Raw genomic sequence first — 23,377 nt, 5'->3', positions numbered from 1 at the left:
TGAGGTTTCAGAGTACATGAATGCACCTTAATGTCCATCAACTAACGAGAAAAAAGTAACATTTAATAAATCTTTTAGAATAAATACCTCTTGAAAACCAGGGACATTCCAAGTGGTGGAAATAAGTGATGTCTCTCTGAAGATGGTATAAAGCCAGCTAGCTCAAAACTACTTTTACAAGGAGTCTATGAAGGCTAAAGTGGGCTTAGAAAGGAGTCAAAAATACTCTAATATTTGTGAAAATATTCTAACACTTATTCTAATATGCTAACACTGAGAGAACAGGAATTAGCAATCAGTTGGAACTGAAGGCATACAGTATCACTGAACTATAAAATAACTGGTTTACTTAAAATTAATGTAAGAGCTTCATAAACTTTATGACAACACAGATCCTTGGCATATATGGGAGAAATGGTACACCATGTAAGAAGATTAAGCATGATTAGTAAAGAATAAATGAGTAACTGACCTCAAGCCCTCCCTCCATCATTGGAACAATCAAAAACATACTGATAGTGCATACAAATCAAAACTGCACTTACCTTAAGAGGCTGAGGGCCTCTCAATCCTGCTTGTCCTCCCATCTGAGGAGAGCCTTGCTGCAGTGGCTCGGTCATTAAACTGCCAGCATTTCCCATGCCTGGGTTTGGGTACTGCATATTAGGTCGCCCCCGGCCTGCTCCAATTGAACCGTTCATGACTTGATTAGGCATCATCCCCTGTCCATTGCCTGCATTCAACATTCCAGGATTCATGCCAGCATTCATCCCTGTGTTCATTCCCATGGCAGGTTGATTTACTGGACTGTTCATCATACCTGCTGCAGATGGCGTAGGACCCTGATTTGGTCCACTAGTGCCCATCCCCATGTTAGGAGAAGTCAAGCCTGCCTGTGCCATTGGGCTTTTAACCATGCTATTTATCAAACCTAATCCAGGACTATTCTGTTGGGGCTGGCTGGCCATGCCTTGGCCTGGGCCACCAACCCCCATATTGAGGTTAGGGGAACTACCAGACCGGAGCAATTCTGACAGTTGTTTATGTTTAGAGGCTGCATCTTGTACTATGCCAAGACTTGTCTGAAGCTGACTAATATCACCACCATTGGTTAGTCCCAATTCTGTAGAGTTGATTAATTCATCTGGTAAGTCATGCTCCAAATCAAATAGAGAGCCAAAATCTAAAAGCAAAGAGAAAAGATAAGAGTTAGAGTTTGACAGAATCAAAATCACAAATTTCTGTTTTGTTCTTGATAAGCATTAAATATTTCCAAACCTCACTCCATGGGATACTATTTGTATTGCAGTCTTTCATATTATGCTAAAAAAATTTTTGTTACATATGTATTTAAAAATTAGAGAATATTTGGTTATGCCAACAAGTTTAAACACTTATGAACTGTACCTAACGTAAGACCAAAGGAAAAAGGATTAACTGTTAGCACAACACCCATTACATGTATTGCCCAGTTTGTACCGGTTTACGAAAAAAAGATATACAATCGTTTAATATTCCAGAATTCCTTAGAAGAGGTTAAAATAACTTATCTATACACAAACTAAGTTCAGAATGAAATAAAAGATTTAAAATATTATAATAATAGACAACTGGGGCGCCTGGGTGACTCAGCTGGTTAAGCGACTGCCTTTGGCTCAGGTCGTGATCCCAGAGTCCCAGGATGGAGCCCTGCATCGGGCTCTCTGCTAGGCGGGAGAGCAGAACATTTACTTAAATGTTCAACACTAAAACTACGCAGATGATGGGATATTTCCTTGTATACTGTAGGGGGAAAGTAGAATGCAAAATTGTTCATAATGTTCTCTGCTTCTCCCTCTCCCACTCCCCCTGCTTGTGTTCCCTCTCTCGCTCTCTTTCTCTCTCAAATAAATAAAAAATCTTAAAAAAAAAAAAATACAGGGGCTATATCCATTCTTTACCAAGTGCCTATCACAGTACCTGCCACAAAGCAAGTCCTTGATCTGAGTGAATTCACTTTCACCTGACCTCAGCCTACAGATCAGTTTCCCTTAACCAAAATCTCGCTGGAATAGGATATAAAACCATGCCTAGTTCCTTCAACAACATACAAATCACCCCAAACCCAACAAAAAGAGGATGCAAATTATGGATTAACTCAGGGTTTCTCAATCTTGGCACTACTGAACATTTTGGGCTGGATTATCCTCTGTTGTGGGGGAAGGGGAGATCGTCCTGTGAACTTTAAGATAAGCAGCAGATCCTTGGTCTCTCTCAATGCCAGGAGTACCCCCACCCCATTTGTGACAATCAAAAAATATCTCCAGAAATTACCAAATGTCCACTGGAGGGAAAAAACTGTCCTGGTTGATCTGTGGACTAACAGTATTAACTCATTATATAGATTGAGGTGTTGAGTTTTTTTTCCTTTTAATTCTCCAAGTAGTTTTCACATTAACAAGGCATAATTGGGTATTTAATAATTAGATATACTTGAATCAACAACTGATTATACTATTAAAAGATAGTCCATCCCTTGAAGACAAAATACCACTTAGTAATGATCTACTTGGTCCAATTAATCTTGGTTCCAAAGCCCACCTCTTCCTCTATGTGCCCTTCCTATTCTTAAAAGCATTCTATCATGGCACTGAAATTATCTGTGTGTCTCTCTCCCCTCCTCCTGGCTATCTCTTCCTACCACCAACCCTCACCCCACACCTGCATCCAGACTGTAGCTTTTTGGGAAGGCTAAGTTTCACCACTTATACACCAACTCCCTGCCTATGTCCAACACACTTAAGCAACTGGTCATATTATAATTGCTCTGAATTGGGACACCTAGGTGGCTCAGTTGGTTAAGCGTCCACCTTCAGCTCTCAGGTCAGGATCCCAGGGTCCTGGGATCAAGCCCCACATCAGGCTCCCTGCTCAGCGGGGAGCCTGCTTCTCCCTCTTCCTCTGCCACTCCCCCTGCTTGTGCTCTCTCACTCTCACTCTGTCAAATAAACAAAATCTATTTAAAAAAAAAAAAAGGGAAATTCTAATACATATGTAAAATATATATTAATATATATATATTTGCTGTCAATCACATCCCAGGATCTCAGGGCATGATTCAGAATCCAGACTTTTACAGTATTATTCTTTCCTTTTGAAAAATCATTTTATGCTCCTCCATTATAAAAACTAAATGTGTCTTAGGTGTTTTGGAATACAAATAAGGTTTCAAATAAAATTTCCCTGATATCATCGGGATGCCTGGGTGGCTCAGTTGGTAAAGTGTCTGCCTTCAGCTCAGGTCATGATCCCAGGATCTTGGGATCATCAGGCTCCCTGCTCAGTGGGGAGCCTGCTTCTTCCTCTGCCTGCCGCTCCCCCTGCTTTGTGCTCTCTGACAAATAAAATCTTTAAAAAAAAATTTCCCTGATATCACTACTGAAAGACAACTGCTTAATATGTGGATGTATTTCCTTCACTGTTTCCACTTACACAAGTCACAAAACTAAAATCATACATATTTTAGGAACAATTTTGCATTCTACTTTCCCCCTGCAGTATACAAGGAAATATCCCATCATCTGCATAGTTTTAGTGAACATTTAAGTAAAAAACAAAACAAACAAAAAAAAAAACCTCTGCTCACTTAGAAATTTTAAAAGCATATATATGAATAAGTGAGAAGAGAAAATCGCAAAAGAAAAGTAACATTTCAAAACTTAAATAAAAAATAAAGATAAAACTTAAGTAGCCAAGTTATTATGTTAGAAAAAATAGTAGCAAGATAATCAAAGATAAAAGCAATTATCAACAGAAGAGAAAAATAGGGATACAACTGAGAGGGTATCAACAAAACCAGAAGTTGGTTCTTTGAAGAAGAGTAATAAAAAATAAATTTCTGGGAAGGTTAAGGAAAAAAAAACAAAACAGAAAGCAATACAGCTAATCAGCTTCACACAAATAAACTGAAGAGTCAAAAATGGATACATTCCTGAGAAAATATTCATGAAACTTTAATCAAAAAGAAATTCTGTAGGATAAACGTCCTAGTTTCTGCAACAAATCAATGACATAAAAAGACAAATATAAAGGAATGGGAGGAGTTGTTTTAAGGATCCAACAACTAGGGGCGCCTGGGTGGCTCAGTCGTTAAGCGTCTGCCTTTGGCTCGGGTCATGATCCCAGGGTCCTGGGATCGAGCCCCGCATAGGGCTCCCTGCTCGGCGGGAGGCCTGCTTCTCCCTCTCTCACTCCCCATGCTTGTGTTCCTGCTCTCACTATCTGTCAAATAAATAAATAAAATCTTAAAAAAAAAAAAAAAGATCCAACAACTAGACATATCTTGTTTGGAACCTGAAAACTAGCTATAAGAAAACACATTTTTAAGAAGAGAATCAGGACGAGGCACCTAGGTGGCTCAGTCAGTCGAGCATCTGACTCCTGGTTTTGGCTCTGGTCATGTTCTCAGGGTCATGGGACTGAGCCCTGAGTTGGGCTCTGCGCTCAGCAAGGAAGTCCGCATGAGATTCTCTGTCCCTCCCTCTCCTTCTGCCCCTCCCCAGGCGCCACTCATATATCTCAAATAAATAAATAAATAAAATCTTAAAAAGAAAATCAGGAAAACTACATACGACTGAGTGGTGGGTAATATTAAATTATCAATTTTGGTGGGTGTGGTAATAGCATAGTTACTACGTTAAAACAAATCCTTTTAGGGGCGCCTGGGTGGCTCAGTCGTTAAGCGTCTGCCTTCGGCTCAGGTCATGATTCCAGGTCCTGGGATCGAGCCCCGCATCGGGCTCCCTGCTCGGTGGGAAGCCTGCTTCTCCCTCTCCCACTCCCCCTGCTTGTGTTCCTGCTCTCGCTGTCTCTCTCTCTGTCAATTAAATAAATAAAATCTTTAAAAAAAAACCAAACAAACAAACAAAAAATCCTTTTAACTATGAGATACATATTGAAGTATTTCTGGTGAAATGACTTGTCTGGGATTTGCTATAAAACACTCCAGCAAAAAAAAGAAAGGAGGGAGCATGTATGTGTGTGCAAAAATAACTTGAAGTAACAGGCATATGGGAGTTCCTTTATACTATTCTATTAAATTGAAATTTCTCATTTAAATAAGTTTAAAAGGAGACATAGAGAGCCTATTATTACTATTAAAGGAATAGTCTGGGGGTGCCTCAGTGGTGCGGTTGGTTAGGTGTCCAATTCTTGGTTTCGGCTCAGGTCATGATCTTAGGGTCGTGAGATCCAGCCGTGCATCAGGCTTCTGCCCAGGGAAGAGTCGGCTTGGGATTCTCCCTCCTTCTCCCCGTGCCCCTCCCCTGGTTCTCTCCCTCCCTCTCAAATAAACAAATCTTAAAAAAAAAGAAAAGAAAGAAATAGTCTGTCTTAATCGTTGGTTGGGGCGCCTGGGTGGCTCAGTCGTTAAGCGTCTGCCTTCGGCTCAGGTCATGATCCCAGGGTCCTGGGATCGAGCCCCGCATCGGGCTCCCTGCTCCGCAGGAGAGCCTGCTTCTCCCTCTCCCACTCCCCCTGCTTGTGTTCCCTCTCTCGCTGTGTCTCTCTCTGTCAAATAAATAAATAAAATCTTTAAAAAAAAAAAAAAATCGTTGGTTAATCTTCCCATAAGGAAAACACCAGATCTAAATGTTTTTACAGGCATGTCCTACTGAACTTTCAAGTAAGACAAGTCAACCTCATACACACACTTCTAGAAAACAGAATACTCTAAAAAAAATCACATGGCCAGTACAAGAAAAGAAAATCATGAACATAAGCAAAAATCCAAAAAAGAAAAAACCAAACACCAAAACCCACCCCCAAACAAAAACAAACCCCCAGCAAATCAAATTCATCAAGTGTCTTTAAAATGTACTGTAACGATCAAGTTGAGATAATGTCAGGAATCCAGGGGGGGAGGGGTTTGCATTAGAAGCCTAGAATATCTGTAAGTCATTCATCATATTAACAAAGATTTCAATGGCTCTAAGAAAAGCACTGTATAAAATTCAATACCCAATCACACACAAAAAACCCCAAACCAAAACAACAAAAAACTACAGCGATCAAGAAAGTGATGGGAACTTCCTTAAAGTGATAAAAAAGGTTCCTTCCAAAACATAAAAACTGACAGCAAATATGCATTAATGGACCAACATCAAAAGTCTCTTTAGCATCAGAACAAGACAAAGATACCTATGACAAACACTTCTAATCCAATGTTGTACTGGAGAATCTAGCCAAAGTAATAATACAAGAAAAATTACACATTCAGTGCAATGCCAATCAAAATTCTAACACTTTTTCAGGGAACCAGACAAGAGGGTTCTGAAGTACACACAGAAGAGCCTAGTTTCCACCTCTGTATAATAGGAAAGTACCTACTTCATAAGTTATTTGTTGAGTATTAAATGAGTTAATATGTATTTAAAATAGTGCCGACACATATTAAGCACCATGAAAATATTTTATCTATTATTATTCAATGGAATCATTACCCTATTAGGAGACAAAACAATCTTATAATAATGAGAAACTTTTATCAGGCACTTTCAACGTGTCAGGGATTGTTCTTGGCACTTCAATAATTTTATTATTCCCACTAATCCTCTCAACAATATCAGAAGTAGGTAAGAACCACATATACAGAATTCACTGAGGAGAAATCAACTTTAGTAATACAGAAGTCTTACTGGAGACCCTAGAATCTTGAGGATTTTAATTTAACCTGTACTACAGCCAAATTTGCTCCATTTGATTGCTGCTTCATGTTTATGCAAAACATTTCACATCACATTACAAAGTTAAGCTCCATTGTGAAGCCAGACAGGAGGGTTTACATTGGTAGACCCTGAAAATAAAAGTTTAGGACTGTTCTTAGATCCACTCAGGTTTCAACTCAAAGACTGATTCCAATTCTCTTGTTTCCCAAGATGGCTCTCAATCAACTATGCACTTACTATCTTCTATCTTTTGTTATGGCTAAATATTTGTGTGCATCATTACTTCATTACCAAATTATGAGTATCTGAAGGATAAGGGTTGCATTTATTTTTTTTAAAAGATTTGAAAGAGAGAGAGAGCTCAAGTATGTGCACGGGGGAGGGGCAAAGGCAAAGATTCTCAAGCAGACTCCCTGCTAGATGTGGGGGCTCAACCCCACAACCCCAAGATCATGACCTGGGCCGAAATCAAGAGTCGAACGCTCAGGTGACTGAGCCACCCAGGTGCCCCAAGGGTTGTATTTAATAAATATTTACATTTCTCACAGGATCTAGCGTAAGCTCACAGAATTAATGTTTTCAGCAATTCTAAAATTGCATATTGTAATTATTTATATCCGATTTGGTATTTGTAACTTAATAAAAGTTCTCTTACCTCTACTTAAAACATTTTCAACAGCTATACTGATTAAATTTGGAAGACTGTAAAAGTCATATATATACTTTGATTAAACAGACACTATTATTTCATCTAATATCATTAACAGTCATCATTACTCCTAAGCTACTTTGTGTGCCTAAAAGCTGGACATTTATAATTCCTAAATGCCATCAGCTATCACTGTTACCTATAGCTTGGCACTGCTCAGGGAGTCTAAACCCAATTCTATAAGCTGACCTCATTTAGCAACTGTGAGCTCAAGTCACCCCTTCCATCAAGAGATAGTACAACTTTCTCTACTTCCCTCATGGAGTTTTATTGTTGTTGTTCTGTTTTTTGGGATAGGAAGAGTGTTAACTGAGAAAGGTAAACTCACACAGAAGATTCTGGTGTCCCTGGCTGAGTGATAGAGAATCTGAATGCCTGATGAGAAATTTCAGAACCTTCCGTCCAGAGGGAAGGGCCAGGATAACTTCCAGGGTGAGTCCTTAGCTACGACTTTGTCCTAAACAGCAAATGAAACTCATGGTCTAAAACTTGTTAGAAAAGCAAGTCCCAAACTAAAAGCAATATGTATGAAGATGCAAGGGAAAAAAATAATTAAAAAATTTAATGTCACAATTTAGGAAATCCTACTGGATGGTGGATTTTAGTACTGACCAGTCTCAATTTCACGCTTGTTACTGAGCTCTTCAAGTTCTTCCTTTTCCTTCAAGGAAAGGGAAAAAAATGAAGGTTCAAATAAATCATCTTCTCAGGCCCCTATCTCAACTTGCCCTTCATAGGGATTAGTTCAGATCAGCTGAGTAAAATTTAGATGTTCAACAAACATGAGAAACCTAGAAGATCCCTTAACCTAAGAGTTCAGAATTTTTATTCTAAAGAGAAAATTGGTCTGAGGACTTGTAAGCAAAAGTCTGGTATGAACAAATTTGTATTTCTTAGAGCCCACTCAGGCAAACAAGATGAAGAATGAATTGGACAGACGTGTCTGGAGTCAGAGAGACTGGTTAGGAGGCTGCTGCTGGAGAAGTAACAAAAACTAGCAGTTGATCTGGAGCAGAAGTACTAAATGGGCAGAGGCATCAAAGATGCCAATTGAAAGAACTCTTTGTGACTATAGGTAGGGGATTAAGAAAAAGACAAGGATGATGCCTAAGTTTCTGGGTTGGACGACCTAAAAGTATATAGGGGTTCTGTTATCCAGAAGGGAAACCCAGAGGAATACATGGTGATGTAAGAAAAAAAGTCACTGTTAGACATTAAGGGGACCATCAGATATACAAGTATTTAAGGGACAATAATCTTAACCATCAAAGGATGTTGAGGGGTACCTGGGTGGCTCAGTTGGTTAAGCAACTGCCTTTGGCTCAGGTCATGATCCTAGAGTCCCAGGATCGAGTCCCACATCAGGCTCCCTGCTCAGCAGGGAGTCTGCTTCTCCTTCTGACCCTCCCCCCTCTCATGTTCTCTCTCTCTCTCATTCTCTCTCTCAAATAAATAAATAAAATCTTTAAAAAAAAAAAAAAAGGATGTTGAAACCCACCATTCCCCAAGCCCATCCACCAGGAACACTGTCCTGGAAACCAGGTTCCAAGAAGGAAATGTTAGTGGTGTCCCATGCTCCAGAGAGAATTTACTAAATGTAGATGTACTAGGAAATATTTACTAATCTAGGAAAGAGTAGTTCAGTGGAGTTGGAAAGAGCAAATGCCAGACTGCAGCGGACTGAGGAGGTAAGAAAGGAAAAGACAACAAGTATCTTTTCTAGATATTAAAGTAAGCTCCTAAATACTTGCTTAATTGCCCCCTTTCTCTATGATTAGAAATTTATAAATCTGAAATTTATTCCATTACCTTTTAAACTATCCTATGCCAAGTATCACAAAACAGTATCACAAACAACTGTTGAATGAACTCACACTATCTCCAATAAGACATTTCCTGCTTACTTTCAAATTATCAATCAATCAATATCATTAGCAGACGATTTCTACCAAATAGTTCACTGACAAGTTCCCAAATACCTTTAATGATGCTCAAGTACAAAATAACTTTGAGTAAAATATTTCTTCACCTGAGTGCACATTCAATCCAAACACAGTGATACAAATGTGACTGACAGGACAGATTTAAATGTGATTTGCAAAGTTTAGAATACATGAAGTATATCCAATGGACCAGGTATTTAGAAATGTGACAATCTAAACAAAAATGAATTTGGATTGAATATGTGGGAAACTAGTGTTGAGTCAAAACGTCCTTTCATTATTACATACTGATTTTGTAGGTCACACTTGGGTGTTTTCTATATTGCTATGTCAATTTGGCCATATAATATCTTGTAAAATGAATACTGACATCACTTAGCCTTTCCAAAAATCAAGATAAAGATGATTCCACAATATGTGAGAAACTACATAAATACTACCCACCATGAAATATATAAATGAAGCATAACCTTCAAAATTAGAATTCTTAATACAATCCCACACACTGCACTGTGCTGTGAGCATAAATAAGAGGCTTTTTTAAAAATTACTAATTACAATGTGAAACTTGAAATAATTTTGGCTCAAAAAATCTAATTCTACTGAATAGCACCTCTTCCCAGTTATACATTTTTTTCCTATATAAAAGGCTCAAACATTGTTTGTAACAGGCTTATTTTTGTGCTTCAGGTAAACTGAAGTCAAATAAAAACTCAGTTCTGCTCTTAAACTGTGCACATAAGCAAAATACCCATACTAATAACCATACTGTTCCAAAACTAGTAAATTCTCAAGTATCCACTTAGAAGACAGAACTCATCCATTGATTTTTTTTTTTTTTTTAAGATTTTATTTATTTGGCAGAGAGCGTGCGCACGCACGCCCACAGGCAGGGGGGAGCAGCAGAGGGAGCGGCAGAGGGAGAGGGAGAAGCAGGCTCCGTACTGAGCAAGGAGCCGGATGGAAGGACCCTGGGATTATGATATGACCTCGGCTGAAGGCAGACACTTAACGAACTGAGACACCCAGGCGCCCCTGATTCTGCTTTCATTTAGTTTTCTATATGGCATTAAAATGTTTTTAAAAAAACGAACATTCCAGATCTCAAAACCTTTCCTTCCTCTAACCCAGTGGTGAGGCCAGAGGATTAAGTAGGAGCAGGACAGGTGAAGAGTGGAGAGAAAGAAAATGGGATGCGTACCACCTAAAGCTCAACCAGTTCAGCAACTGCAAGAATTACAAGTAGGGAGAGCAAAGTGAGTGATGAGGTGGGAAGAGATCAGAATGCTCAGAGCCCCTATTCCAGGTGAGGGATCTGGGATTTAAAAAAAATTAAGGATGGAAATGAAAGTCAAATCTATGTAACTTCAATAAATCTGGTAACAGTTTGGCTAGACATTGACAATATAACAAAGATCTCTCATTCTTACTGGTTTAGGGCACTTCCTACATTATTAACTCAGCTTTTTGGGGTGCTTAAGAAGCATGACATTTTAGGGGCGCCTGGATGGCTCAGTCAGTTAAAAGGCTGCCTTCAGCTTGGGTCATGATCCCGGAGTCCCGGGATTGAACCCCACATCGGGCTCCCTGCTCAGTGAAGAGCCTGCTTCTCCCTCTGCCCCTCACCCCACTTGTGCTCTCTCTCAAATAAATAAAAATCTTAAAAAAAAAAAGCAGCATGACATTTTAGATACAGTCTTTAAAATGAGGCAAATTTGCAAACTTCATGAAATAATTAGGTTGAAACAACTTTCCTAACCTTCATTCAGTGCTTTATTTAAAAACAGTATTTTGATACTCTGCAGACGTAGAACTAATCTAATGAACTAATCTAATCACAAACAACCCACCTATCAAGGAAAGAAAGATGCACAAACACTTAAAACTACTTCTGAAATACTAAGAAAATTAAATGAAATATCCATGCTGGAAAAACAGATATGACTTCTAATACTTTTCAAGAAAACTGGAAACAATTTGTGATTTTACATACAAACTTGGATTGAAGATGATGATCAATACTAGATTATACAGGATCACATAGCTATGCATGTTATCAAGTGTTGAATTTTGAAATCCAATGGAGTCAAAGGGCAGAAGTGCAAGCAAATTTCAAAATATGCATTCTTAACATTGTCCTGCAACAATGACATCAAAAGGGGTACTTATACTTTGGCAAGTGATTGACTTGAAGTCGCCTCTTAACCCCAACACATTTAAGTTAGGTCTTAAAATTTAAACAGAGATGAAGTGCTATAACTGATCAAATGTGTGACCTTTCCCCACTTTTAGAAGTTTTATATTGACTATCTGCCTTGCTCTTTATTAATATGGTGACACTTCTTCGCATGAAATTAACTAAAAGGTGAGGACACTATTATTTATCAAAATCCCACCTTAAAAATCAACTCAATGACATGTTTATATTAAACCTAAACTGCATGTTAACTTAACCACCACTGATCATTTCTTGATTTGGAGTAGTGGTAACATCTTGGGAGAAGCTTTGTGGTGAGTTTAAGATTCGTTTGCTTGACTGGGGTTAGTTCTGAGGGAATGAAATGCCTATAGGGGATCCTACGTGATACAACTATCATAGCATCTCTCCAAAAAACAAAACCAAAAAAATTCCTAAAGATTGCATATCTGCAAAGAAAAAGGAGAGAGTGAATTGTTTGAGTTATCTGCTGTTATTCTCTACATTTAGGACAACTGGTAAACAAAACTTGGACCTTAAAAAAATAAACAATTCACATCAATAATTACAGTCTACCAAAAACTCCCAAGGCAAATGGAAGTGCACTTCAAAAGATAAATGACATACCCCTAGTCTTCCTGCCATTAGGTGCTCTCCTTGCTACTGATCCTGTACTGTGTCACCAGAATTAGTCTTCCCCTTTTCCCTGACCACGTCATTCTCTTGTTCATAAAATTTTTATCCTGATGGTAAGAAACGTCAAACTCCTTACTACATTTCTGTCTTTTCATAATAGGACACCAAAATCCTTTCCCATCTGTCTCACATAAAAACATACGCCATAGTCTGATTCCAGCCACATTAGAACCACCTGTATTTGTTAAACAGAAATACTCTTCCGGGGAGTCTGGGTGGCTCAGTCGTTAAGCGTCTGCCTTCGGCTCAGGTCATGATCCCAGGATCCTGGGATCGAGTCCTGCATCGGGCTCCCTACTTAGGGGGAAGCCCGCTTCTCCCTCTCCCACTCCCCCTGCTTGTGTTCCCTCTCCCGCTGTGTCTCTGTCAAATAAATAAATCTTAAAAAAAAAAAAGAAAAAAGAAATACTCTTCCAATTTTCTCTACTTCTAAGGTAAGTTATCTTCAAGTTCTCCTACCTCTGTTCAACTTTCCCTCTGCAGTTTTCCCTCAGTTCTCCAAACACACCCCGTCAGAAACAATCCCTATCCTCTACTTTTATCTCCAACTTTTTAGAATACTTATCAGAGTATAACTCACAGGAAAACTGTGTGGACATGTATACCAACCCCACCAGATCCTAAATGCTTTGAGAGCAAAAAGTGCAACCTTGATTCATTTTTAAATTTCCAAGTGTCTAATAATTGATGTTTGGTAATTAACGTTTGTTGGCTGAAAGGAGAGAAAGACACACCAAATGAAAACAGTGACTACTCAACTCAGGAGAATCACACAACTTCAAAATGTTCACAATTTAACTCATCACAACCCCTCCCCACCACATCCATACACAAATACTTCACTTCCTATGTTTGCTATCTTAGAAAATGGCAACCTCACCAACCCAGCTGCCCAAACTTGAAACTTGGGAATTACCCTTGATCCCTCTATCACAAAATCCTAATGAGTAATAAATCACCAAGTTCTGCTGGTCACCCACTTTCCTCGAATCTTTTCACTGCTTTCCATCTACTAGTTCAGGCCACCCTCATCACAGCTGGAATCCTAAAACAGCCATCTCTCTGGTCTCCCTGTTTCATATTTTTCCCTGTTCCTTTGCAAAGCATTCCTCACTTTAGTCAATCATCAAGGTACAATTATGCCCCATCCATTTAAAAGAGCTAAAATGGGGAGCGCCTGGGTGGCTCAATGGGTGAAGCGTCTGCCTTCGGCTCAGGTCATGATCTCAGGGTCCCGGGATGGAGCCCTCCGTCGGGCTCCTCGCTCAGTGGGGAGCCTGCTTCTCCCTCCCCCCGCTGCTCCTCAATTGTGCGCGTGCGCATGCACATGCAATTGCTTTCTGTCAAATAAATAAAAATCTTTTGAAAAAGAGCTGAAATGGAAAATCTAAACTCCAATAAGTATTATAAGCAAAAAAAAAAAAAAAAAAACGAAAGAAGTATTATAAGCCAAGCGTAACTGGCTCCACACTCCCCTATATGGCTGTATTTCTTGCTAACCCCCCAGTCAGATGGAACTTAACAGGTTCCCTGAACAGGCCATACTCTTGTTCCCAGCCTGGGCTCACTCTTACGAACACTATATTCTATCCTTCAGATCTCAAGATCAGACATCAATTCCTCAAAGACAGCATCCAGAGGAACAGTAGTTACAGGTTATAGGCCCTCCTATTTCTCCCACTGTACACAGTACTTCCCAAATACAACGCTGGTCACATCAGTCTTGAATGTCACTCTCATCCCCTTATCTATGAGCAATGGGAAGGAAGGGTCCGTATCTATCTTGATTACCAGAGTATTCCCTGCACTGAAAATGCTGGTCCAATACAGATGAATGCCAGCTTGTCAACTCTTCCAAGCCAGTATTTTTCAAATTGTGGGTCACAAGCCAATAGTGGGTCATGAAATCAATACAGTGGGTCACAACCAGCACTTAAAAAAAAAAAAAGAAACAAACATAATAGAAAACACCAGAGTATATTACAGATAGTAAGGATAAGTAGTTTGTCCGCTTGCTGAGGTAGCGTCTCTAGTTCTCCACGTAAAATGGAGTTCTTATGGGGTGTGGTCAAAAAAATCTGAAAAGCACTGCACTGCTTCTTTTCTTCTCCCTCTTCCTTTTTAAAAAAGTCTTTTAAGACCCAGTAAGCAAACAGAAAATAGAAAAAGTAGTGCTCAATCACACAGTTCTTTAGCAAAAAGCCATTCTAACTTGAGCATTTCCAGTAAGAACAATCCTTCTGATTTCTCACGCTTTAAATACTTGATTTCCATTTTAATTACTTACATATACAAGACACCCTATATGACAGTACATATAGTACTTCTACTTTTATTTTAGTCTCCACTACTATATTCTTACACTCTTCAGAAACTTAATCTTTGAGATCTATTGGCTAATTTGCACCATAAGCTTTACTTCTTAGACTACTACTACTCTCTGAACTTCATGAACTTGGCTTTCTCTTAATCCAATCTATCTATAAATCCATTAAAAAATCTACCACTGCTTTGTTGTTGCTATATATTTAGCCAGTAAGGTTAAAAACTGTCAACACAATGAGCGCATACTACACTGCAGCAAGCACTCTACCCTAAACATTTGACGAAGAGAATTTTCGTTTATTCCTCACCACAGTCCTGTAGGGTGGGTACCACAGGTGAGGAAGCTGAGCGAGGTTAAGTAACTGGCCCTAGGTTCACAGTTAAAAAGGCACGTCTGGGATGAGAACTCTAAAGTAGTGTCTCCAAAAACCCCTTTTCTTAACCGCTCACGTTTTTTCCCAGGAGTTTTAGTTTTCGTTTCTCTCTCTCAACTAAATTACTCCTAATTGCCTTTTGAAGCATTTATAAAATAAGATCTATATCTAAAAACAAAGGATATCTAAACTGTTCAGGAGAAGCTTAACACCTTAATATTTATTCTCTTAAACCTGTGAGAAAAAAAAGACAACAACAAAAAAACCTGTGAGAACTGAGCAATAAAAAATTTCCTACCAAAATTTCAGAAGAAAACTAACACCCATCACATGAAAAAATCACCTGCAAAATTTAATGTTTTAAAATTTTTACACTTGGTATAATTTAAGTTTCAATTTGCCCATTTATTTCCCTAATGTTTGCCACACTAAAAAAATTCAACTTCGGAAATTCTCAAAGAAGAAAACCCTAAAATCACAAAATACACACAAAACAAGCATATCTTATTTTTCTATTAATTGTTGGCTGTTATGAATTGGCAGAACAGCTCCTGAACTGTTTTTGTAAATATACCAGGAAGAGGTATTTTGCACTCCCACTTGTATCTGCAACATTCTTCCTACTCTTTTTTTTCTCTTTCCTATTTACCACTTAATGTCCCTACAAACACCACTAGGCACTTATTTTCAATTTCTTGTTTCAATTTATCTCGCTTTTTATAGAATAGACTAAGGAGAAGGTGGAAAAGCAAAGTAAAACAGAAAATAATGCAAAAAGGCAACCAAAGGCAGAAACCGTTTCCTCTCTCTCCATTACACATTCACTGGACATGCCAATACATTTCTTACGTCTGTGACAGACACGAATTTCTGCTGGAAAAGGGCACCCACACTGTATGTAACAAGATTTACAATTTAACAAAAGTCACTATCTCACTATCAACCACATACAGCCTTCTTGAAGCCCTATAAATGAACTTACAAAGCCTTGAGAATAAGCAACTGCCAGAGTTCAAGGCACTTAATAAAATGTTTTGCAACATTAACACTGAGGTCAGCAATACCTCATTGGACCAAGGAGCCATAACCGAAAAACTCCAGGAGAACTCTAATATAAACATGCATGCCTTAAAAATAAAATTAAAACACAGTATCATAGGTTTAAGAGCTGAAAAAGAAATGGCCACCAAAAATATTCTGGTTAGGATAATAAACCATTAATCCACAGTAGTGTTTTGAGAAAGTATAACTGACATTAAAAAAAATCCTTGCCACTTCTCTATTATGTATATTAATCTAGTGGTCAAAATAATATATTTTATATCCTATCTGCCCTGTTCCTTTGAAATGAAAAACAGGGATAAAATCCAAGCCGATTCTGACACGAATACACAGTAGAACTACAAAACTGGTACCAAGACCAGAAAGATCGTTACTTAATATGCCAGATCCTAACGCTGTCATCCATCTTTCCAGAGTCTGTTCTTTCAATGCATATAGCATTAAGTGTTTACAAAGCAGTGACAGAACATATCCAATGAACAATGAAGGCAACTATATCATCCTCATCAAGCCCACTGCACATATTATTACTAGAAATAGGTTCAAGAAATATTTTCAGGACTTACCTGTTAACTTTCTTGGTCAATAATTTTACCAAAATATTTCTACAAATGGTTTTTATAATCTTTTTTTTTTTTTTTGGGTGGAGAACATAAAGTTATTTTATTTATCAAATAGTTCTGGCCTAACCATACCAAGTTAAATAAAATTTTCAATGGATCAAGTACAAATATTGAAACAGGAACATAAAGATGCAAAAGCTAAAAAATTAAGTCTCTCCCTCCCCATTCCAACACATAAAACTTGAACTTAATTCAAGTTATTTGAATCAATCTGGAATGTTTTAGAAGAATCTTTGACATCTCATTAAGAAGTCATTTTTATTCTGCATCAGTGGCTAACCTTAAAAATTCAGAAGTTGGAATTTAAACACTAATTTGTTTTAACATGTTAGTATGTCAACCCAATTGCGCTCCAGTTTTCTTTCCTATACAACTGGAACATGCCAACACTCTTGGTAGGTACACTCAACACTACTAAAATCACAAGTCCTGATCATTAAAAAAAAAAAAAAAAGTTTCTGATGTCTACAATGTTGGGATCATTTTGACCCAGTTCTAGATAAAATTCATAATCAATTACCAAAAAACAACTTACTTTCACATTTATAAAATATCCAGGTAATAACTCAAAAGTCAAAACACAGAAAAGGTATGTGTTTGAAAACTTAAAGTTTTAAGAAGTGAAGTGTCTCTGTTAAAAGTTCCCTGACAACTTATACTACACACTGCTGCCTGCAAAAAGAAAAATAAAAGAAAAATAAAAAATCATCAACTTGAATTATGTTCACAATGGGACAGTATTTTCTTTATAACTACCTCCCTCCATCCTCCCCCGCCAAAACCCATACTGATTAGGATTAAAAATTGACACCGAAGAATTCCTAGAGTACAATCTTAATGGGGGCAGGAGGGATCAACTCTCATCACAAAATTTAGAGAAAGGTAACTAATACTAAGATAAACTCTTAGTACTAAAATTGAGTTCATCTCAATGTTGAGGGTTTTTTACTCTAAAAACCCACCTGATACATTTAGGACTCTCTTAATTATCCAAAGATATTTCAACTAGCAAAATAGTTTTTGTATACTGGACAGGTGAGACACTACTAAAATGAGTTAGCTAAAGTTGCCAAGTACACAGATCAAATATGGAGAAGGCAGTAGTGCACTGAATAGAGGTGTCTGAACAACAGCAGAGCGCACTCTCCCTTCAGGCCTTGCATTACTCCAAGAGTAAGCTGCTCAAATCAGGAGTCATCAAAATGACACACATTAAAGAAGTTTTCTCTACAATATCCCACGTCTCTAGTGAACTCAAATGTAAAATCCATTACCACATTACACAAAAATTAAAGAAATAACACAAAAACATACAGGCAGAAATATGTCTAAAGGTGATCTGAAAATCCTTCGGAACATTTTAGTAAGTGCAAAGGAATATGATACTCGATATGTGTAACAGTTCTAAGGAAAAAAGGCAAGTAAGAGAAAAAAAAATCTGTGAAGACTACAGAAAGTTAAAGGAATAAGAATAGATCAAAGTTCTTGCATTGCCAATTTTACAAGTCTGAAGTGGAAAACTACAAGAAAACTGCACAAATCCTCAATCTTTGCAGGTTATCTTAAACTCATTACACATTTTTCTTATAAAAGCAAAGAATCCAAAGCATTTGCCATATCCTTACATTTTCACCCTCTGAAACGAAGCCTGCTTAGAAACATGCTTTAAAAGTTCTCTACAAACTCATAGGGTACATTTAACTCCATTATGCACTCTCACTGGCAGATGGAGGGATGACGCGGAGTTAAAGAGATGCTCCGTAGTAAGGGGGAACATCTTGTGGACTGTCAGATGGCCAACCATTCTTCCTCTTCATTATCCTGGCACCTCAAACAACTACGACAGCAAAAGAGAAGGTCGGTGGCCATCAGGACAGCACCAAACTAATTATAAGAAGGGGATGATGGAGGGAAGTCTCCCTGAATTTCCCTTGACAAAAGGGCTGGTCCACAACTGAGTGAAGTTAAGAATGGTAGAGCTTTTCTACGCTGAAATATGGATCTCCAAGTATGTTTAAAGCATAAAAAAAAACAACAACAACAAAACACAAAAACACACAAATACAGTACCTTACGCACATTTTAAACTTTCGTACGATCAGTCTGTTTGCAGTTCATGACTGGGACCCTTACAACTCCTAATTTTGATTTCCAAGTACATAACTCCACACAATTGGTTATCTCCACCGCCCCCCCCCAAAAGAGAAAGTGACTACAAACTGCAAAGAAAATGCCTCTGCTCTCTCCCAACCTAAAACCCCAGAGTTTCAGACATTTTGGTCTCAGACCAAAGAAATGGGAGATGTAAAATGAACTGCGCTCCATATTGATTCTTAAGGCAAATAAAAAGGGGGGGAAAAAAAGCTAGGAATGGTAGGTAAAATAATTCGAACCAAATTTCAGCTTTGACGTTAAAGCTAACGTCAAACCTGAAATCCTGGATCACACATAACACACAAATAAAAATCAAGATTTTTTACACTCTCATCCTCAACGGAAAATCTTGTGCAAAAAAGAGAAAATCTTGAAAAGAGTGGAAAGTAGAGAAAACAGAGTAAGTGCAATCGAGGAGAAAGGATTCGCAATTCCTCATTTCTCAACAACAAAAAATTCAAAGCAAAATTGCATAAAAAGCCCTTACACACAAATGCACTGGCATTTCAAAAATTAAACTGCATGGGAGCAACAATAAAAGCTATTTCCATAGCACCACTCAAGAGCTCTAATTCCAGAACACACATCGATATGACATAGTGTTGCAACGAATGTATTAGGAAGCAAAGAAAATGGTTGGGCTACTGGACGTCTTCGACCAGCTCATTCAAACACCTTTAAAATTAATCAAGAAGCAGAGAACTAAGAAGAGAAAAAAAGGAAAATATGGAAGAGGAAAGGTGCACCGAGCAAAAAAGATTAAGGGGGATGTGGAAGGCCAGGGCTCCCGGGACTAACCTGTGCCATCGCTGGCCGACGCCGAGAGGGCCGGAGATGAGAGTTTAGGCCGCTTGGCTGAAGGCGGCCCCGGTTCCACCACATTCTCGGCCATTTTTAATTCTTTCGGAGATACAGGCGAGGAAAACGAGAATCCTCGGGAAATCTCTTCTTTGGCCAGGGCTCCCCGCCCCGCTCCCTGGGGTGGGCTTGGGGGGCTCCGCCGGCCCCCGAGGGGGGTGGGGGAAGTTCCTTTTTCTCTTCGCTGGGTCGCGGTGGCTGAAGAGGGATGCGGACTCGATAGAAAAGGTAGGGGCAAGTGCGAGGGGCCGGGCCTGCGCCCAGGCCCGGAGGAGGGCACAGGAGCACAAATCCGCCGAGCGCGTCCGCTGCGGCGAATTCCCGAGAACTCGCGGCTCTAGAGGCGCAGTCCCCGGCCCGCCACGGCCGGCCCCTGCCCAGCCGAGGTCTCTCGGAGCTCCGCCGCCGCCATCAGCCTCTTCCTCCTCGGCGCTGTCCTCCTCCTTCTCATCGCCACAAGGAGGCGGGGGCGAAAAGGGGGGAGAGGAGGAGGCGACGAGAGACACTCACCTCCTCCCGGTGCCCCCTCCCGGACCTGCGCCCCCACCCTCCGAGCCCTCCTCCTGCCGCCGCACCGGCCCCTAATGGCCGCAGAGAGCTCGCCCGAGCCGAGAGCCAGGCTGGCGCCGCCGCCTCACATCGCGCGGCGGGCGGCGGAGGCGCGGCGAGGACGCCGGGCGCGGAGCTCGCCGGTCCAGAGGGCCGAGGGGGCCGGGCCGGGCCGAGCAGCGCCGCCCGCCCGCGCCGACGCCGAGCCCACCGAGGAGGCCCCGCTCCGGCGGGCGGCGCAGGCGGCCTCTCCTCGCGCCGCGCTCTCCCCCTTCACCCTCCTCTCCCGCGGCACAGAAATAAATACGGCCGCCGCTACGGCCCCCACCCCCGGCGGCCAGGTGCCGGGAGCGCCCGCCCCCCGGGGCTCCGCTCGGGGCCGCCCTCGGCGACGGGCGAAGGCGCCGCGGGGCGCGGGGTTATGTAATGGTCCCCCCTAGGCGTCGACGCCGGCCCGGCTGCCGGGCCGCGGTGGGGGTGTGTGCGGACGGGAGGGGGCTGGGGTCGCCTCAGCCCGTGCGCCCCGCGCCCCCTGCCACTGTCTCGGCCCCTGCCGCCTTTCTTCGGCCCGGCTCGCCTCCGCACTCTGGCTCCCGCAGTTCGCACTCAGCCCGGCGTCCCGCTTGCCCACTCTCGCCCGCTCCCTCTCGCCCTCTCTCCCCCCCAGCCTAGCACACAAACAAGATGGCGGCTGTTGTTTCTTCCCTCTGCCGAAACCTCCTTACAGGCTAGCGGTAGCAGCGGCGGCCGGAAATGAGCCAAGGGGGGGGTGAAAAAAGGGGAGGGGTTGGGCCTCCGGAGGGAGGTGGCGAGGGGGGCGGGGCCTGGGCCCGAGCCGCTCACACAATGGGGGAAGAGGACCCGGGGGGCGGGACCAGCTCCAATCACGGGATCCGCCCAAGGCCCCAACGCGGTTGGCGCTTCCGCAAACTCCCCCGGCGTCACCGGTGGCTCCCTTTAAAGGGGAGGACTTGGCGGCGGCGGGGGGCGGGGTTCAGGGCCCGCCTCGGGATCTATTTTCAGTCGGTGGACACTTGCGGGGGAAGGTGCCTGTGTTGGGTCTCTGCGTAGGGGACCGGTGGGAACCGGGGGTGACGGAGCCCGGGAGCTGCGCCGGGGAAGACGCCAGGTTACCGCGCAGGTGGCCGAATGGGAGCGCCGTGGGGATGGCCCTGTATCCCAGGTCCTTGGGCGGCCAGTCTTCCGAACCCCGGTTGAATCAACCAGGCTGGGGGTACTCCGTCGTTGGCCCGTGTTCTCTCCTCCATCTCTTTCCCAGAGGGATCATCCAAAAATCACACTGATTATGAGTTGTTTCCCTTTTCTCCGAATTTTACAATTTGTTTTACAATAAGCATATATTATTTTGATAATCAGGAAACAAAAATCGCAGCGGTGGGAAGACACTGTAGGACCAGACCTAAATTCGTTTCTTGCCCACCACGTGTCCACTCGCCCTTACCAGGTACCTCTCTCACCAAAGGAGACTTGAATTATTTTTCTGAATACATCTGAGACCTGAGGACATCTTATGGTACTTCTTTTCACCCACCCCCACTAGGCTAGCTCAACAAAAGACCACGTTTAGGTAGTGCCTTAAAGATAATGTAGATACGGAAAAGCGCAAAAACGTAATGTGCTAAAGATAATCTAAGCATGGACAAAAGCAAAAATGTAACTACAGAGGAAAATTCTTGAATATAAATAAAGTGTGTGCAAAACACAGTTTTGCAGAGGAGGGCCTCACCAGCATGCTTTCACATTCCTACACATTACGGGATTCCGCTGTGCTTGGCCTTGGGTAAATTGGTACTTGAGGAGGTGGCAAGGTTGTTAGTGTTCCCCAAGGAAACCCCCAAACCAGTATCTATGGCGATAGTTAAAAGCTTTTTCACGTATTTCAAATCTCATCCTCCTTAGTTGGTGTTTGCTTATTGTTGAATTTACTTTGGTGGTGGTGGTTGTTTGCTCTTTAAAGTGAATGGTGAGAATAAATAAGAAGGTAGCAGTGAAGATATTAATGGAGCAATTCAGGTTACCAACAAGGATGAGTTCTGTTCTGTGATGTTAAGGCCTAATTCACCCCAACTACAGTAGAAAAGCAGGTAAATTGAAAAGGTACTTTAAGAAAGTTGTTTTGGATGGATTCAGCATGTAGGACTAAGGTCAAAATGGGCCTTCAAGAATGATTCAGTTATTTCTAATAGTTTATACCCACATTCACAGTAAAGAGGACATGGGAAAGAAATGTGGACAATACCTGGAAACTTGACTGGTAGTTTCCTTCTGGAAGGTTGCTCACCCAACTTTTTAAAGAGTTTATGACCTTTGGAAAAAGATTTGCCTCCTTTTGCAGAGGAGCCAACCTGAGTCTAAGCAGCATTCAAACATAACTGGCCTGCGTGGCCAAAAATACCTTAGGACTAGGTAAAGGAAGCCTGTCCAGGAAGATCTGAGGACCATCTCATGAGAGAATTCTGCAAAAAGGAGAATCGGGAGCCATGGACCTGCCCAGAAGGGAAGGCTCCACAGTAAACTGGGAGTTCTCATGCCTTCTGCTCCTTCCCAGGATTTGCGCCTTGGGGTCTTTACCCAGACCTTCAAGTCAGCTGAGCTGGAGACGTAAGGGTCACACAAATGCAGTCAAGATGAGACTTCAGATTGTTTCAAAAAAGCAGAATGGAATCATCAGCCTGGATTATATCCAGCCTAATCAAAATGAAAATTTCCTCCAAGGGTGCCTGGGTGGCTCAGTCAGTCAAGCAGCTGCCTTTGGCTCAGGTCATGATCCCAGAGTCCTGGGATCAAGCCCCGCATCGCATCAGGGGAGCCCGCTTCTCCCTCTCCCTAGGCCTGCTCCCCCTGCTTGTGCTCTCTCTCTCTCTCTGTCTGTCAAATAAATAAATAAATAAAATCTTTAAAAAAGAAAAGAAGAGAAAATTTGCTCCAATCGTGCCGTGCTATGTGTAGGTTAAGAGTGTTCATGAAGAAGGAATTGTCTGTCAGTCACTAGCCGGCAGGTGGAAGGGGGATGGGAGATGGAGACACAGGAGTGAGCAGAGACTGGCAGGTAAGAACATGGGCACTGAAGGCTACCAGGCCTGGGGTTAAATTCTGGCTGTGTCACAAGCTGTGTGACTTGAGCAGGCTTCTAATCTGTAAAATGGATTTCTTGATTAGACT

General features: G+C 41.3%; 1 protein-coding gene across 1 annotated transcript in view; it reads right to left on the bottom strand.

Annotated features, from left to right (window-relative positions):
- The window catches only part of EP300 (E1A binding protein p300), an 83,313-nt gene extending 62,981 nt beyond the window's left edge, over positions 1–20,332 (bottom strand). The window contains exons 1-2 of the mRNA XM_032416149.1: positions 19,586–20,332; positions 546–1,183 (exon numbers count right to left, since the gene is read on the bottom strand). Of these exons, the coding sequence (XP_032272040.1) occupies positions 546–1,183; positions 19,586–19,679 (732 nt within the window). The 5' untranslated portion in view covers positions 19,680–20,332. The remainder of the gene's footprint in view (positions 1–545; positions 1,184–19,585) is intronic.
- Positions 20,333–23,377: the final 3,045 nt, after the last annotated feature.

The sequence above is a fragment of the Phoca vitulina genome, unplaced genomic scaffold (assembly GCF_004348235.1).
Source record: "Phoca vitulina isolate PV1807 unplaced genomic scaffold, GSC_HSeal_1.0 scaffold19, whole genome shotgun sequence".
In the NCBI taxonomy this organism is placed as follows: domain Eukaryota; kingdom Metazoa; phylum Chordata; class Mammalia; order Carnivora; family Phocidae; genus Phoca; species Phoca vitulina.
The sequence above is the reverse complement of the archived record's forward strand: the minus strand, read 5'-3'. Positions and strand labels throughout refer to the sequence as shown.